We start from the raw sequence: 16,514 nt of genomic DNA, 5'->3' as shown, positions 1-16,514 counted from the left end.
CACAGCGGTTGGGACACGGGGCGGGGCCTCAGTGAGAGTCGGCCGAGGAACCAGCAGGGGCCACTGGCGCATGCGTGGGACGCGGCATGGCGGTGGGCCCATCCAGGAGTGGAGTTTTCACTGAGGGGCCGCTCATGAGCGGGGCTGGACCCAGGAGGGGACGGGGCCTGTGCTGGTTGGGTGAGCGGGGGAGGAGGAGCGGCCTAGTGCCGTGGTGGGCGCCGTTGGTTGGTGCGAGGCGGAGGGGCGTGGCACAGGGGGTGCCGTTGGTTGGCGTGCGGCGGGGGGGCGTTGCACAGGAAGCGCTGTTGGTTGGCGTGCGAAGGAGGGGCGTGGCACAGGAAGCGCCGTTGGTTGGTGCGCGGCGGAGGGGCGTGGCAAAAGAAGCGCCGTTGGTTGGTGCGCGGTAGAGGGGCGTGGCACAGGAAGCGCCGTTGGTTGGTGTGTGGCTGAGGGGTGTGGCGCGAGCAGCGCCGTTGGTTGGCCGGCGGCGGGCGGGACAGGCATGGCCCTGTTGCTGTGCCTGGTGGGCATGACAGCGGCGCTGGCCCACGGCTGCCTGCACTGCCACAGCAACTTCTCCGAGAAGTTCTCCTTCTACCGCCACCATGTGAACCTGAAGTCTTGGTGGCTGGGCGACATCCCCGTGTCGGGGGCGTTGCTCACCGACTGGAGTGACGACACTGTGAAGGAGCTGCACCTGACCATCCCCGCCGAGATCAGTGAGTGCCGGAGCCCAGCCCAGTCCCGACCACCCGTCCAGCGAAAACCCCGGGCAGGCCGCTCAGCTGGCTCCTCCTCCCGCCCGCAGCCTGGGAGAAGCTGGACCAAGTGGCGAGAGCCGTGTACCAGAGGATGGATCAGCTGTACCAGGGGAAGATGTACTTCCCGGGTAAGGGGCGGGAAACCGAGGCGGGGCCCGCCCACCCCAGGACACCCCGCCCACCGCCTGAGCCTGACCTTTTGCCCCGGCACCTCAGGGTATTTCCCCAATGAGCTGCGAAACATCTTCCGGGAGCAGGTGCAACTCCTCCAGAACGCCATCATCGAAAGTGAGCAAATAAGGCTTCAGGGGAGGGAGGTTCTGCCCAGAGCCGCAGAGACCCGCGGGGCTTGGCTGAGGCCGGAGTGACATGAGCAGGGCACTGGGCAGCTGAAAAGGAGGGCAGCTCCCCAGAGAGGGACCCTGCCCAGCGCCTGAAGGATCAATGCTATCACCCCCGACACACACCCCCCCGGAACCTCCCCTAAGTAGCCCCCAGAGGCGCTGGGAGTATTCTCACCGCCCTCCCCTGAGGTCTGCTCCATCACACGCTGGGAGTCACCTTGGGTACCTCTTCCTTTGGGTCATGGACACACATACATGAAACTCAGGTGAGCCTGGGTCCCAGTGGAGAACCCTGAGGCTTTGGCGGGTTGGGCGGAGGCACGGCGGGGGAACAAGGCTGGGCCTGGAGATTGCACCGTCTGCCCTCCCACAGGCCGCATCGACTGTCAGCGCCACTGTGGTAAGTGAGGCTCCATCCCGGCTGAGGGCAGCGCCAGCGGCAGCTCGGGGCCCCAGAGGCCGAGGTGAGCCCAGGGCGGCTGTGGTGTGTTGCAGGCATCTTCCAGTACGAGACCATCTCCTGCAGCAACTGCACAAACTCGCACGTCGTCTGCTTTGGCTATAACTGCGAGTAGGGGCTCAGGCATCGCACCCGCCTGTGCCAAGGCCCTGCTGTCCCTGGGGTCCCAGGCTCTCCTTGGAGGGGACTCCCCGCCCTCTACCTGGCCCTCGTCACTGGGATAGGGCAGGGTCTGGGGCTCAGGGGCGCACCACCTCCAAACCCACATTCCACAGGTCCTCGGAGCAGTGGAAGTCAGCAGTCCAGGGCCTCTTGAACTACATGTGAGTGGGGTCTCCCAGCAGTGGCAAGCTTGCCACCTGGGCTTGGGAGGAAACCCTGCCCACGGCCGCTCAGTCTCCTGAGTCCAAACCTGCTGTCCTTGTAGAAATAACTGGCACAAGTAAGTCCCCTCCTCAAACCCGACACAGGCTGTATGTGTGTGAGCACCTCGTGGGTGAGTAGGTGTGGGGCACAGGTGGACCCCCTCAGCTTCTGCGTCCTAGAGGGGCCCCGAGGAGGCGGGACCTCACCCCAGCTCTGTGCAGGAGCCAGCCGCAGCCCCTTTCTCTCTCGAGGGTCTCCGACCCTCAGCTGGAGGGGCTCATCTGGCTTAACAGGTCCCCATAGGGTCTGATCCCACCCCTGCCCCAGGTCTGTGTTCAAGCCTGGGAAGGTTCCCGACGATGGTTAGGGGTGCCCCATGGAGTCTGACTGCCCCATCTTGCCTTTCAGACAGGACACGAGCATGAGGTAAGGCCGCCCTGGCCCTGCCTTCAGGGGGAGGGGGTAAAGGGAGAGAAGAGGGGGTGCCGGGGGTCCTCTAGGTCGATGGAGCACTGCAGGTGGGGCTCTCCCTATGCCTGGGACACCTGCTGGATGCCACCTCTGCAACCACACCCATGTGGTGCTTTCATGAACAAACCACGCTTTCTCCTCCTCCTGGCTCGGGACGCACAGAGCCACCCCAGCCTTGTGAGTGACCCAGAGAAGGGAGGCCTTGGGAGAAGGGGTGCATCTAAGTCAACAGCAGTGTGCCATGGCCCCCACACCCTTCTGAAGTCCCAGGCACACGGGTGTCGTGGACGTGGCCACACACAGGACCACACGTCCCAGCTGAGAGGAGACCTGGGGCCCCCCAGCAAAGACCCCCAGGGAGGGAGGCGGGGAGTGGGGGGCACGGAGAGCTGAGGCGGCCTCATCTCCCCGCAGCCTGGTATCGCCAGCCTTCAGGTGTCTGGAGTCCCGACGCCTGGACAACCTGACCTTGGAAGATGCCGTCGAGTGTTTCAAGAAGCACTGACAGCACTGGGCCTGCCCCCGCACCACGTGGGGACCGGGACTCAGCCCCCTCCTGTCCTTCTGGAGCTGGGCGGCTGCTACCTTAGGTCCCCCTCCACCCCGGACTCAGCCCGAGCTGGCCCAGGCTGGGAGGGTGGGAATGCGGGTGGGCTGCACTGGACCATCGGCCCCTGCGCAGGTCCACGGAGCTCTGGGATGCAGTGATTAAAGTCCCTGATGTTTCTCCTTGCAGAAGAGTTCTTGCCAGGGCAGGAGGAAGCCTCTGGGGGCTGGAGATGGGCTTCTGGGGAGGCCTAAATGTCCCCGACAGAGCAGGGCGGGTCCTAGCCTTGGGTCCATGACCACGGGGACCTACTCGGAGCCACACTCACAGGGCCTCAGGGAGCGTCCTCAGACTCCCACCTGTGGGGCCTTGGCCCACCTGAGTGCACAAGCATAGACTCACACAAGAGCACCTGGGTTCCGTGCAAAGCGAGGCCACAGTGTCAGGGAGACCAGGGCCACCCCTAGCATGTCTGAGTGTTGCAGTCACTTACGTCAGACCTCAGCCAAGGAACGCCAGGAACCGTGGGCTGTGTCTGTGTCTAATCATCTCTGTGGCAACGACAGGTGTGGCATCATGGCCAGAGGCAGGGCTCCTGACGCCCAGGAGGGAAGGGACTCGTCCCATCTGTGCGGCGATGCAGCTCCCAAGTCCCATTTTCACTCGGGTGACCTCGGCCTGGAGGTCTCCTCGCTTCTGCGGGCGTCCCTCTGCTCCGGCACTGGGGCAGATGCAGGACCCTGGTGAGAACATCGCTGGGCACACTGCTGCTGCCAACGCGGTCCCATGCACTGTCTTGTGGCCGCCTCAGGCCCCCATCACGGGAGGGGTGCATGGGAACACTTGCTGAGGTCAGGAATGGTCTGTGGGAAGGTGGCCAAGCACACAGGCTCTGTGGGACACTGGAGCCACGGGTGTGTGGTGGAAAACTCGGTACTGGCCACTGCAGGCAGCGTCAGGAGTGATGGTGCCGGGTCTCGGCCGTTAATGCCTCAGCCTGGCTGTGAAGGATGCTTCCTTTGAGCCCGTGGAGTGTGTTTAGGTAACAGGAAAGAGGCCGATTTCTTTTTTTTTCTTTTTTTTTCGATAGATCTCGCTCTGTGGCCCTGGCTGGAGTGCAGTGGTGCCATCTGGGATCACTGCAACCTCCACCTCCTGGGTTCAAGCGATTCTCCTGCCTCAGCCTCCCGAGTAGCTGGGACTACAGATGTGCACCACGATGCCTGGCTAATTTTTCTATTTTCAGTAGAGACGGGGTTTCACCAGGATGGCCAGGATGGTCTCAATCTCCTGATGCCTTGGCCTCTCAAAGTACTGGGATTACAGGTGTGAGCCACTGTGTCTAGTCCTTTTTTTTTTGAGATGGAGTCTCCCTCGGTCACCTTTGAGGTGGAGTCACCAGGCTGGAGTCAGTCACCAGGCTGGAGTGCAGTGGTGTGACCTCAGCTCACTACAACCTCCGCACGCATCTTGGGTTCAAGTGATTCTCCTGTCTCAGCCTCCATAGTAGCTTGAACTACAGGTGCCCGCCACCACGCCCAGCTAATATTTGTAGTTTTAGTAGAGACGGGGTTTCACCATGTTGGCCAGGATGGTCTCAATGTCTTGACCTCGTGATCCATCCCCCTTGACCTCCCAAAGTGCTGGGATGACAGGTATGAGCCACCGTGCCAGGTTGGTCAGGCATGGTTTTCTAAAAGGGACGCTGGTGTGGGTGCAGCTGGGATCTTGTCGGTGCTGCTCTGACCCCCTGCCGTGAAACAGCCCGCCACTATGCCTGCGTCTTGGGTTACAGTTGGCGGGGCTTCCCTCCACTGAGCCAGCATCACCTTGTTCAAGGGTCGCATCTTCAAGGTGTGGCCAAGGTGGGTATAAAGGAGGCAAATTCACCCAGGGGCAGGGACGGCTGCTCTTCCGAGGTTCTCGGTTCTGCATCTGCCTCCGCCCTGAGGGGCTCCTGGGAAAGGGGGAGAGTAGGCACCTGCTCCCCTGTACGGTGCTGCGGGGAGACGCTGTGGCTCCACCATGGGGTCTGCCTGAGCCCCAGACCTGGATGGTGTTGGGGACCAAGGCCACCTCCCAAGGGCCCAAGATCTGAGGTGCAGAGGCTCTGGCCCTGCAGTGCCACGTGACCCAGGTCAGGGAGAAGACCCCACGTGGAAATGCCTGTTTTACGACTTTATTGGATCATCTTGACACAAAATCATGACAGCAGCGTGATATGTCTCTCTCTCCTTTATATGGGAATGTCGATAGCAAATAAATTCTTATGTAACACATCATACAATTTCAAATCCTAGAATCACTGCACGGGATTCTGTAATAGATTACATGCTAAAGTGACAGTTTTCATCAAAAGGAAAGATAAAATATCATCTCTGAGGAAGGGTCAGTCCTGTGTCCACACTGGCTGTGGGGAGTGAGCGGGGTCCCCCTGCCTACCTGGTAGGGGCTCTACCGGTGGGGCGACTCTCACGGGTCCTGCCAAGGGCACTGGGCACACTCCACACCAGGTCTACAGCCTGGGTCTGCTGCTCCCAGTCCCTGCCCGGGCCTTCCTGAGGGTGCTGGGAAGGACGCGGGGCAACCATGGTGCATACAGTGGCAGGTGGCGGGCGCGACCACATGCCCCCACCCCGAACCCAAGCCCACCGAGAGACACTTCTGCGGACCAGGAAGAATGGTGGCAGAGAGGCCTCCTCTAGCCCCGCCATGGTTCTGACTGCAGCCTCTCCTGGGTGGCCCCAGCCCCTCTTTGCCCATAGCTTGGCATCCCAGGGTCTGGCCACCAGCCCACGAGCACAGTGACAATGGACAGTGGCCGACAGGATTGCTTTCCCACTGCGGGTTCTGGGAGGGAAGCTTGGCGACGACGGCCCTTCCTTCTCCTCCCCTGGACAGACACCACCGTCAAGGTGTTTGGGACAAAAGCAGGCAGCCCCAGAGGAGGCCATGTCAGTCCCACCCTGTCCACCAAGTGGCCCCCACGTGGTGCCCGTAAGGTCCTGGCCCAGGCCAGGAGTCCCTGAAGCCACATTCAAGGACTTGACCCCTAGCACAGGGCAGGGCATGGACCCAGGCAGGGGAGTCCCTTGCTGGTTTGGGGACAAGAAGGGGACTTCTTGCCAAAGAGAGCGGGAAGAGTCACAGTAAAAAAGGATGGTCAGGTAATTCAACGCAACATATGACTTCCGATGTCTACACAGAAGACGACACGGAGTTAAATTAACACTCAGGCTTGGGTACAGTACACACGACCGAGGAGAGGTGAGACTCGTCAGGGCTGCGGTCCCTGGGTGCGTGCTCCACGGGGCGGGCGGGGCTCGCAGGCAGCTCTCAACACTTGGCCAGCGTCGCCTTCATCTCTTCTAACAAGTTGCTAAGCAGCGTGGAGTCGCTGCACTTCCCGTCGACCGAGACAGAGTTCTCACCCTGTGTAAGGAAGGAGACTGGTATTTTTAAAAGTATGTGCAGGGGGAGGGTGCGGTGGCTCACACCTGTAATCCCAGCACTTTGGGAGGCCGAGGCGGGTGGATCACGAGGTCAAGAGATCGAGACCATCCTGTTCAACATGGTGAAACCCCATCTCTATTAAAAATACAAAAAAGTAGCCGGGCGCGGTGTCTCAAGCTTGTAATCGCAGCACTTTGGGAGGCCGAGGCGGGTGGATCACGAGGTCGAGAGATCGAGACCATCCTGGTCAACGTGGTGAAACCCCGTCTCTACTAAACATACAAAAAATTAGCTGGGCATGGTGGCGCGTGCCTGTAATCCCAGCTACTCAGGAGCCTGAGGCAGGAGAACTGCCTGAACCCAGGAGGCAGAGGTTGCGGTGAGCCAAGATCGTGCCATTGCACTCCAGCCTGGGTAACAAGAGCGAAACTCCGTCTCAAAAAAAAAAAAAAAAAAAGAAAATACAAAAAAGTAGCTGGGCGTGGTGGCACGTGCCTGTAATCCCAGCTACTCAGGGGGCTGAGGCAGGAGAAATGCCTGAACCCAGGAGGCGGAGGTTGCAGTGAGCCAAGATCGCGCCATTGCACTCCAGCCTGGGTAACAAGAGTGAAACTCCGTCTCAAAAATAAATAAATAAATAAATAAAAATAAAAAAATATGTATGTGCTGGGGCCAGGGGCGGTGGCTCACACCAGTAATCCAGCATTTATGAGGGCTGTGGTGGGTGGATCACCTGAGGTCAGGAGTTCAAGACCATTCGGACCAACATGGTGAAACCCCATCTCTAATAAAAATAAGAAAAATTGGCTAGGCATCTGTGGTGGTGGGTGCCTGTAATCCCAGCTACTCGGGAAGCAGGAGAATCGCTAGAATTCAGGAGGCAGAGGTTGCAGTGAGCTGAGATCGTGCCACTGTATTCCAGCCTGGACAGTACATGTAGGCCAGACTGGGTGGCACACGCCTGTGGTCCCAATTATGTGGGAGGCTGAGGTGGGGGGATCGCTTGAGCCCAGGAAGGTGAAGTCGCAGTGTGCCATGTTTGCACCACTGCCCTCCAGCCTGGGCGACAGAGTGAGACCCTACCTCAGAAAAATTAAAGAAATAAAAAACACTACACGCAAATATTGCCTCGCAGCTATATGTGTTGCACTTGCAACGTTGCGAATTTGCTAATTGTTAAAAAATAAAATGGGAGGGGCTCAGGTGAGGGAGTGGCCCATGCACCCCAGTCTCCAGTGGGAGGCTGCGGCCCGCATGGAAGTGGAAGCCGGCACCTGAGGGCCCTGAGGCAGCCAGAGGCAGACGGGGACGAGATCAGACGCCGAGGAGCTCCTGGGCTGGCAGCAAGCTGAGCGTTTTCTGTCCTCCTGCCCTCCCGCCACTGGGCCCGAAAGCAGGTGTGACTGTGGAAGCAGCAAGGGGAGCCGGGTAACCAGAGCCCCCAGAGAGGGAGGTGCGTGGGGAAAGCCCGTGAAGCTGCTCACGACCTGCTGGGCTTGCCCCGTGCTGTGGGTCCCGCCCCACAGAGCAACCAAAGGCAACAGAGTCCTGCTACCGGTCCCGCCAGGCCAGGGACAACAGGACAGAGGCGGGGCAGGTGGGGATGCACCTGGGGTCACAGTTCCTAGAAGGCAGGGGTGACCTGCAGCTAGGACCTGACCGCCCACGTCCTCCAAAGGATGGAACGAGGCTCACAGACCAGGAGAATCCCTCAGCAGACCCCAGTGCCAAGCCACTCATGGTAAGGCCATCAGCAGACCACAATGCCAAGACCACAACGCCCAGACGCCAACGCCAAGGCATGAACGCCAAGGCCATCAGCACACCAATGCCAAGGCGGACAGACACTAGGACTCTCAGACACAGGTTTTTTCTGAGTCTCTGTTGCCCAGGATGGAGTGTAGTGGCAAAGTCACGGCTCACTGCAGCTTTGCACTCCTAGGCTGGAGAGATCCTTCTACCACAGCCTCCCAAGTAGCAGTGACTACAGGCTCGCTCCACCACACCTGGCTAATTTTTTTTTTTTTTTTTTTTTTTGAGACGGAGTTTCACTCTTGTTACCCAGGCTGGAGTGCAATGGCGCGATCTCGGCTCACTGCAACCTCCGCCTCCTGGGTTCAGGCAATTCTCCTGCCTCAGCCTCCTGAGTAGCTGGGATTACAGGCACGTGCCACCATGCCCAGCTAATTTTTTGTATTTTTAGTAGAGACGGGGGTTTCACCATGTTGACCAGGATGGTCTCGATCTCTTGACCTCATGATCCACCCGCCTCGGCCTCCCAAAGTGCTGGGATTACAGGCTTGAGCCACCGCACCCGGCTCACCTGGCTAATTTTTAACATTTTTTTGCAGACCGGGGCTCTTGCCATGTGCCCAGGCTGGTCTCGATTTCCAGGGCTCAAGTGATCCTCCTGCCTCAGCCTCCTGAGTAGCTGGGACACAATGACACACCACCACGCCCAGCTGGCATAAGCGTTAGAGTAGCTGTTAGGAAAATGCTCCAACAGATCACCAGAGCATCAGCAAAGACACGGAAGATACAAGAAGAGCCCAGTGGAATTTCAGGTCTGAAAATCAGATCCCCTGCACGGGCTTCACAGCAGAACAGCTAGGACGAGGCAAAGTGGTGATCCTGGCAGGAAAGCAACAGCAATGAACACGTCTGAGCACGGCCTTGGGGCGCCAGGGGCAGCAGCCCGGGGTGGGAGGAAGAGCGTGGTGCCGGAGCAGCAGTGCAAGAAATCAGCTCCTGGCCACCTCATGCCCATCAGAATGGCTGCTGCCAGCACAACACTGATAGATGGGAGAAATGGGGTCTCCGACACAGCCGCAGGCAGGAAACGGTATAGCGCCGGGGAAAAGTCTGGCGACTCCTTGAAACCTCAAACATGGAATGACCACAGGACTCAGCAGTACCACTCCTGGGTGTATATTAAAAACAAATGGACTCAAAGCTACAATCCCAGCACTTTGCGGGGATGAGTGGGTGGATCACCTGAGGTCAGGAGTTCAAGACCAGCCTGGTCCAATATGCTGAAACCCCCCGTCTCTACCAAAACTACAAAATTAAGCTGGGCAAGGTGGCGCATGCCTGTAATCCCAGCTACTCAGGAGGCTGAGGCAGGAGAATCACTTGAACCCGGGAGTTGGAGGTTGCAGTGAGCCAAGATCACGCCACTGCACTCCAGCCTGGGCAACAGACTGAGACTCTGTCTCCAAAAAAAGAAAAAAAAAGAGAAAGGAAACAAGGGAATCCTGACAGGCTGCGACGTGGATGCACCTTGGGGACCTGAGGCAGACTAAGAGCAGCCAGACACAAGACACGTCCTCTGCGGTTCCACTCCTAGGAGGACCCTGGAGTCATCAGAGTCAGAGACAGAAGGTAGGATGTGGGGTGGTGCCAGGGGCTGGCGAGGGGACGGAGTGTTTCATGGGAGACAGTCAACCAGGAGAAAAGTGGAACATCAGGACCGAAAACAGCAGCAGCGATAGGCCGGGCTGGTGGCTCATGTCTGTAATCCCAGCACTTTTGGGAGGCTGAAGCGAGAGGATCACCTCAGGTCAGGAGTTCAAGACCAGCCTGGGAAACATGTTGAAACCCTGTCTCTACTAAAAGCATAAAAATCAGCCGAGCATGGTGGTGGGTGCCTGTGGTCCAGGCTACTCGGAAGGCCGAGGCAGGAGACTCACTTGAATCTGGGAGGCAGAGGTGGCAGTGAGTTGAGATCGCACCACTGCACTCCAGCCTGGGTGACAAGAGCGAAACTCCCAATCAACAAAACAAAACAAAACGAAACAAACAAAAAAACCTGAGTTTGTTAGCTAGAAGCCTACAGAAAAGCAACTCTCCAGGCCCGATGGTCTTCCTTGTGAATTCTCTACACTCTTTGATGAGATCACTTGATGATAAAACCAAAGAAGGCACCAGGAAAGAACACTACAGACCAAACTCCATAAACACAGACACAAAAGCCCTCCACAAAATATTCACACTGCAAAAGACGCCCACCCGCAGTACTCAGGCAAGAGGCGGCGCAGAGCGCAGGGGGCAAGGGGTTCCTCTAGAAGCGCAAGAGGTGGAGCGTCGACCCAGGGCCCCAGCTGTCTCGTGCAGGGGGTGGCGCGGCAGTGCTGAGCGCGTGGGGTCCTGGGGCCGTGCGTGCATCAGCCTGGGGTGAGCAGCACAGCAGGAGGAGGAAGCCCCGACTTGGTGAGCGGGCTGGAGCACCTGAGGGGCTCACAGCTGCAGCGCGGTCATCCCCGTCCTTGAGCCCTTGAAGCCCCAAGGCTCAGCCCGGAGGATGAAGGCCCGGGCATTACACCCCAGGAGACGCGGCAGGAGCCAGGGCGAGCACAGCGGCCTGGGGCTCACCTTTTTCACCAGGAGGCAGACGTGGTGGCCCTGGATGGAGCGGCTGTACATGGAGGCGCAGGAGTCCACTCGCTCCACAACTGCAACAGAGCGGGCGGCTCAGGCTCCCGACACGCTGCACAGGTGCAGCCCCGCCCCCAGTGCAGGGGCTGCCTTCCCGGGCTGCCCTGGGCCACAGGTCCGGGGCTGCAGGAGCAGAATGTGGCCCCTGGGAGGCCTAGGGTGTGAACAGCAGTCCCCGAACCAGCTCGCAGGCCTCGGGACCACTAGCCACCCAGGATCCCAAAGGATGAGGCTGCAGGCCCAGCTCCAAGACGAAGGGATGGCTGCAGCGTACGCGAACCTCGTGCAATCCATCAGCCCCTCACCCTCCTTACCGGAAAAATGGTGGTGAAAACAGATCTTCGCCAGAAGGTTCTGGAAGGACATCCGAATGCCGTCGACTTTGACTGAGCTCATGCTCAGGTCCCCAGACTCCAGCAACTTGGCAAAGGCGTCGCTGTGGGAGGGGGAGGGAGAGGGAGGCTGACTCCGGTGGGGCCGGGATCCTCAGGCCCCCTGGCTTGGAAGCCCACTAAACCCAACACACTGTGCCTGGGCCGGGCAGGTCTCAGGGGTCCTTGAAGATGTGCCTTATCTTCACGTGTGGAAGCTCTCACCCCCCAGAAACTGACAATGACTCGTCTTTAAAGAGGTCACAGAGATGCCTGAAGCCATGCGGTGGGCCTCTTCCAGTAAGGACGGACGGGACGTCCTTCAGGAAGACACTGGGCGCAGGCACGCAGAATGGCCCGCGAGGATGCAGGGGCAGGCAGTGCCGCACGCCGGGCACAGGAGAAGCCTCGGGAGGAGCCCACCTTGCCAGCTCCTTGGTCTCAGCCCTCTAGGCTCTGGAACTGCCAGGAGCCAAGGCCTCTCTGGGTGACGCTTCCCTGCCTGTGGTTTTAATTACTCTGCCCCAGCTGGCACAGACGCCAGGCAGCCTGATCTGCACTGACCGCCTCCAAACCCATCTCTAAAGTCCTGCCCAGAAGCGTCAGGCCCCGAGGCATAGGCGAAGGGAAGGGGGAGCGGTAGGAATGGGGCGGGGCCAGGCCCCACCTGTAGCAGGGCGTGGTGATCAAGTATGAGCTGCAGCTGAAGTGCAGCCTGAAGTCCAGCTTCTCCTGCGTCGCGCCCTCGTCATTCTGCAGCGGAGCAAAGCAGCGCAGCTGAGTGGGGAGTCGGGCCCAGCTCAGGCAGGTGGCCCACTTCCCATCGGGACACTGCGACGCCCACTGGGGTGGAGCAGGAGAGGCCCCAGCCTGCAGAGCCTCCTCCCCAACGCCAAGTGGAGCCCTGCATACCTTGGCAATGAAGGACAGGGTCCCCTTGAGCTTCTGTGCCATGACGATGCTCTGGATGGTGAACACAAACTGGGCTTCATTGGAGACACCTGGTGGGGGTGAGAAGGAGGGGGACCTGAGATGCAGCCAGGGCTCAGCATGGGCGGGGCCCGTGTGTGTCCGCAGCCCTGAGTCCTCTGTGGCTGATCAGGAAGCTGGGCTCAGACCCCAAGGAAACACCAGGGGACAGAAGCAGAAATGAGAGTACTGGTGTCCCCAGCTTGGCCTGAACCATGCCCATTTCACAGAGAACAGACGCAGCCAGTGGAGCCACGGAACCCAGGAAGGCCCCAGCCCCTACTCCAGCCCTAAAGGCTCCGGCCAGGTCCATCTGAGGCCACTGCACTTCTCAGAGCTGCGGTGAGACCCCGACACTCAGGAGGCACTAAGGTGCAGCCTGGGGACCTAGGTGATGTAGGGAGGTAGCAACAACCACCACCAGATCCCACTGAGCTCCCACAATCCCCAGGAGAGGCCGTGAGCGGGGCAAGGCTCACCTGGGGGCAGCTGGAAAGGCACAGGGACGCCATCGTGGACGGAGGAGCCCTGCGGCCGGGCCATCCTGGCATTGAGCGAGTCCAGCACGCTGAGCTCCATGCCCTTGAGGACACTGCTGCTCCGGTTCTCCAGCACGATGGCCACGGTGACCTGGCTGTCCTCCTGCAAGCTGCCCCGGACGTCACAGGTCTGCGGGCACAGCCAATGTCAGCAGGGCAGGTGGACCCCCGCAGGGAACAGGCACAGGCTGCTGCCTCTCAACGGCCATGGAGGCATAGAGCAGGGCCCCGCAGCCTCAGCCCGAGTGCCTCCCGTGGCTGCTGTGTGACACATGGTAGGGACCCTCCCGCACGTCTTCTACCTCACCCGAGCCAGAGGCTCTGCCAAGCAATGGCTCCACAGGGACCACAGGCCCTGGACACACCAGCACGCAGGACCTGGGGGCCTGGCCGGGTTCTGCACAGTCCCATGCCAAAGAGCATGCGCTGGCCCGCCCTCCCCAGCGAATGGAGCAGCCGCCACTCACCATTTTAATGTAGGAATTTTCAGCGAGGAGGGAGTAGCTGGACTCAGGCTGGAGAGAAAAAAGGCACGTCAGCCTCAAAGGCCAGGCCCTGAGCTCTGTCCCAACAAAAACTCCAGTGCTGCCCAATACCCCAGGTCAAACGCCATGACTCCAAGAACGCTTGGGGCGAGGGGGCTTCAAAGGGGCCTGTGAGGGATCCCCGGCTCCCAGGACCACACAGCCCACCAGGGGGGTGCTGAATGTGGGGCTGCAGGCCCAAGCCAGGCCCCTGCCCCAACCAGCTCAGCTTCTTCTGGAATCTGCTCAGTTCTCTCCCGCATGGAGGCAGCAGGAGCGCGGAGCAGCCCGCGGCCCGCCAGGAGCCCTGGCATGGGGCGGGGGCGCTGAAGTACCCCTCACCGGGAGCGGCTCCTCCTCCAGCGCGCCGTTCTGCACCGGCTCCCGCGCCGCCTCCCCTGCCGCCTCCTCACTGCCCGGAGGTTGCTTCTTGGACTTCTTCTTGCCCTTGGTGCGCTCCTCCTTCTCCTTCTTGTGCTTCTTCTTCCGAGGCTTGGGAGATTTCTGGAGCAGGAGGAGGGGCCGTGTCAGTGCCCAGGCTGCGCCGGTGCGCCCTGCTCACAACACGAGGTGGGGGCCACAGGCCGGACTGCTCAGGCTGAGGGTCCCACGTGCCTGGGTGGGGATGTCAGGACCAGCCCAGCCCAGACCCAGCTCAACGGAGGCCAGGCTGTCCCTGAGAGGCAGCAGGCCAGCTGAAGCAGCTCAGGGAACAGTCCCAGCTGACCAGGGAGCCATGCGGGGCAAACTGGCGAGGACACCAGACCTGATGCAGCAACTCATGCCCACGTACACCCCCGAGAGGGAGCACACACATCTACACACACTGCACGACTGTTCAAAGCAGCATGCCCTGCCACCACAGAGTGAAAGCAGCCCAAGTGGCTATCAAGAGATGAGTGGGTCAGCACAGCGTGGCCTGTCCACGAAGGAATGGGGTCAGCACAGCGTGGCCTCGCCACACACTGGAACATGACCCAGCCACGAACTGGAACCAGGCTCTGACTCAAGCCACAGCGTGGATGCACTTTGAGGACATCATGCTCAGTGAGACATCAGACCCAAAAGGCCACGAAGCGTACGACCCCATTTCTATGAAACGTCCACAAAGACAGGACAGGGATGCGTGAGTGCCAGGGCTGGGAAGAGAATGAGGAGTGACAGCTGGAGGGAATGGGGCTTCTTTAGGGGTGACAGCAAGTTCTGGACCTAGACAGAGTTGATGCTGGTTCTACAACTCTGAATCTATGGAAAACCACCGTACACATACTTTAAATGAGTAAACGCTACTAGACTTGTGAATCACGTGTGAATAAGGTTATTCAAAGGTTGGGTGCAGTGGCTCATGCCTGTAATCCCAGCACTTTGGGAGGCCGAGGCAGGCAAATTGCCTGAGCTCAGGAGTTCGAGACCAGCTTGGGCAACACAGTGAAACCCCGTCTCTACTAAAATATAAAAAACTAGCCGGGTGTGGTGGCATGTGCCTGTAATCCCAGCTACCTGTGAGGCTGAGGCAGGAGAATCACTTAAACTCATGAGGCAGAGATTGCAGTGAGCTGAGATTGTGCCACTGCACTTCAGCCTGGGCAACATAGCGAGACTATCTCCCCCTCACAAAAAAAAAGACAAAAAAAACCAAAAAACAAAAAAACACCCACACCAAAAAAAAAAGTGGCTATTGAAAAAGAAAAAAAAGTTTCGGACTCAGGCTTAGAGTGCCACAAGCACAAAAGGCCCACGAGACACCAACGCAAAGGTGAGGGCGCGGCTGCCCTGGGATCTGGGAGGCGGAAGCCGTGTGCGGCCCCCCACAGCCCCGGGGTAGCAGCCTCACCTTGTCCTGCTCTTGCCCCTCGGCGTCGTCCTCTTCACCCTGGGCGTCCCTCTTGGTGTCCTCGCACTCGTCTTTCGAGGCAGTGACGGCGTTCACACCGACCTCCTCCTGCAGGGAGTCGGGGCTGGGGGCTCACGATGGGCAATGAGGGGACTCACTCCACTGCACCCAGGCAGCCTCCCAAACCACACCCTTGGCTCACGCTCACCCCCAGTCCTGTGCCCCCGCCCCACCTGCGAGGCCAAGGTGCCCTCCGAGCGACAGGGAGCCCGCGGGTGCAGAGGGCCTGGTTGACCTTCCCTTCCCCTGGCCCCTGCATGGCCCATCAGGACCCGGGAGTGTGACCCCAGCTCCACTCAGCTCAGGTTCCACACATGGGCGGTGCTGACCTCGAAGGCACAGGGCCTCAGGAGACCCAGGGCTCTGCCCTGAGTGCCCACATGACCTCTGGAGACACCCAAAGCCAGCACTGGCCAGCTGCCAATCTCTTACCGTGGATGGAACAGGGGCAGGGGCGGGGGCAGGCGGTGGGGTGGTAGACAGCCAGAAGTCCAGGTCGGCAGCCTGTAACCACAAGACAGGCTGTCTGCAAACACAGCGCACGGTCCTGGGAACAGGGGCTGGGAATGGCAGGCCCCGCCTGCCCTTGCTGGACCCCAGGGCCCTGGACCAGCTGGGCCTTGCAAAGCCTGGGAATCCAGGAGCCGAAGGCGACATCCTCAGCTGGCCCTACTGGCACTGGCTGTTGCTGCCAGAAGGCAGCCAAGGACAGATCTGTGCATGGGTGTGCACCCCTGGAGTGTCAGAAGGCTCGGATCCGCTGAGGCCCTCTGACATGGGTGTGGAAAGGGCCCAGGCCCTGAGAACATGTGCTCCTTTGAAAAATCCATTTTTGCCGGGTGCGGTGGCTCAAGCCTGTAATCCCAGCACTTTGGGAGGCCGAGGCGGGTGGATCACAAGGTCAAGAGATCGAGACCATCCTGGTCAACATGGTGAAACCCGTCTCTACTAAAAATACAAAAAATTAGCTGGGCATGGTGGCGCGTGCCTGTAATCCCAGCTACTCGGGAGGCTGAGGCAGGAGAATTGCCTGAACCCAGGAGGCGGAGGTTGCGGTGAGCTGAGATCGCGCCATTGCACTCCAGCCTGGGTAACAAGAGCAAAACTCCGTCTCAAAAAAAAAAAGAAAAATCCATTTTTAGCTGGGTGTGGTGACTCATGCCTCTAATCCTAGCACTTTGGGAGGCTGGGGTGGGCAGATCACCTGAGGTCAGGAGTTCGAGACCAGCCTGACCACCATGGAGAAACCATGTCTCTACTAAAAATACAAAATTAGCCAGGCATGGTGGTGCATGCCTGTAATCCCCGCTACTCAGGAGGCTGAGGCAAGAGAACCTCTGACCCCGGGAGGCAGAGGCTGCAATGAGCCAGATGGTGC

General features: G+C 59.7%; 2 protein-coding genes across 3 annotated transcripts in view; one reads left to right on the top strand and one right to left on the bottom strand.

The window, feature by feature from the left end:
• The first annotated feature begins 227 nt into the window (after positions 1–227).
• Positions 228–3,132, top strand: IZUMO4 (IZUMO family member 4). 2 transcript variants are annotated; one of them, XM_010339246.3, is made up of 10 exons: positions 228–722; positions 812–892; positions 981–1,052; positions 1,482–1,508; positions 1,604–1,679; positions 1,844–1,891; positions 1,996–2,010; positions 2,343–2,360; positions 2,568–2,582; positions 2,820–3,132. In XM_010339246.3, the coding sequence occupies exons 1-10, from the start codon at positions 506–508 to the stop codon at positions 2,908–2,910; spliced, it is 660 nt and encodes a 219-aa protein (XP_010337548.1). In that variant the 5' UTR covers positions 228–505; the 3' UTR covers positions 2,911–3,132. The 2 variants fall into 2 exon arrangements, with proteins under 2 accessions (XP_010337548.1, XP_010337549.1); XM_010339247.3 differs by having other exon boundaries at positions 440–722; positions 2,529–2,582.
• A 1,983-nt stretch (positions 3,133–5,115) lies between these two features.
• AP3D1 (adaptor related protein complex 3 subunit delta 1) overlaps positions 5,116–16,514 on the bottom strand; it is a 48,382-nt gene continuing 36,983 nt past the window's right edge. Inside the window, exons 23-32 of the mRNA XM_003928600.4 lie at positions 15,569–15,640; positions 15,077–15,184; positions 13,585–13,746; positions 13,186–13,233; positions 12,659–12,848; positions 12,123–12,211; positions 11,878–11,963; positions 11,154–11,275; positions 10,777–10,856; positions 5,116–6,384 (exon numbers count right to left, since the gene is read on the bottom strand). Coding sequence (XP_003928649.1) covers positions 6,289–6,384; positions 10,777–10,856; positions 11,154–11,275; positions 11,878–11,963; positions 12,123–12,211; positions 12,659–12,848; positions 13,186–13,233; positions 13,585–13,746; positions 15,077–15,184; positions 15,569–15,640 — 1,053 coding nt within the window. The 3' untranslated portion in view covers positions 5,116–6,288. The remainder of the gene's footprint in view (positions 6,385–10,776; positions 10,857–11,153; positions 11,276–11,877; positions 11,964–12,122; positions 12,212–12,658; positions 12,849–13,185; positions 13,234–13,584; positions 13,747–15,076; positions 15,185–15,568; positions 15,641–16,514) is intronic.

This window comes from Saimiri boliviensis, chromosome 14 (assembly GCF_048565385.1).
Source record: "Saimiri boliviensis isolate mSaiBol1 chromosome 14, mSaiBol1.pri, whole genome shotgun sequence".
In the NCBI taxonomy this organism is placed as follows: Eukaryota; Metazoa; Chordata; class Mammalia; order Primates; family Cebidae; genus Saimiri; species Saimiri boliviensis.
This window is presented reverse-complemented; position numbering and strand designations above follow the sequence as displayed.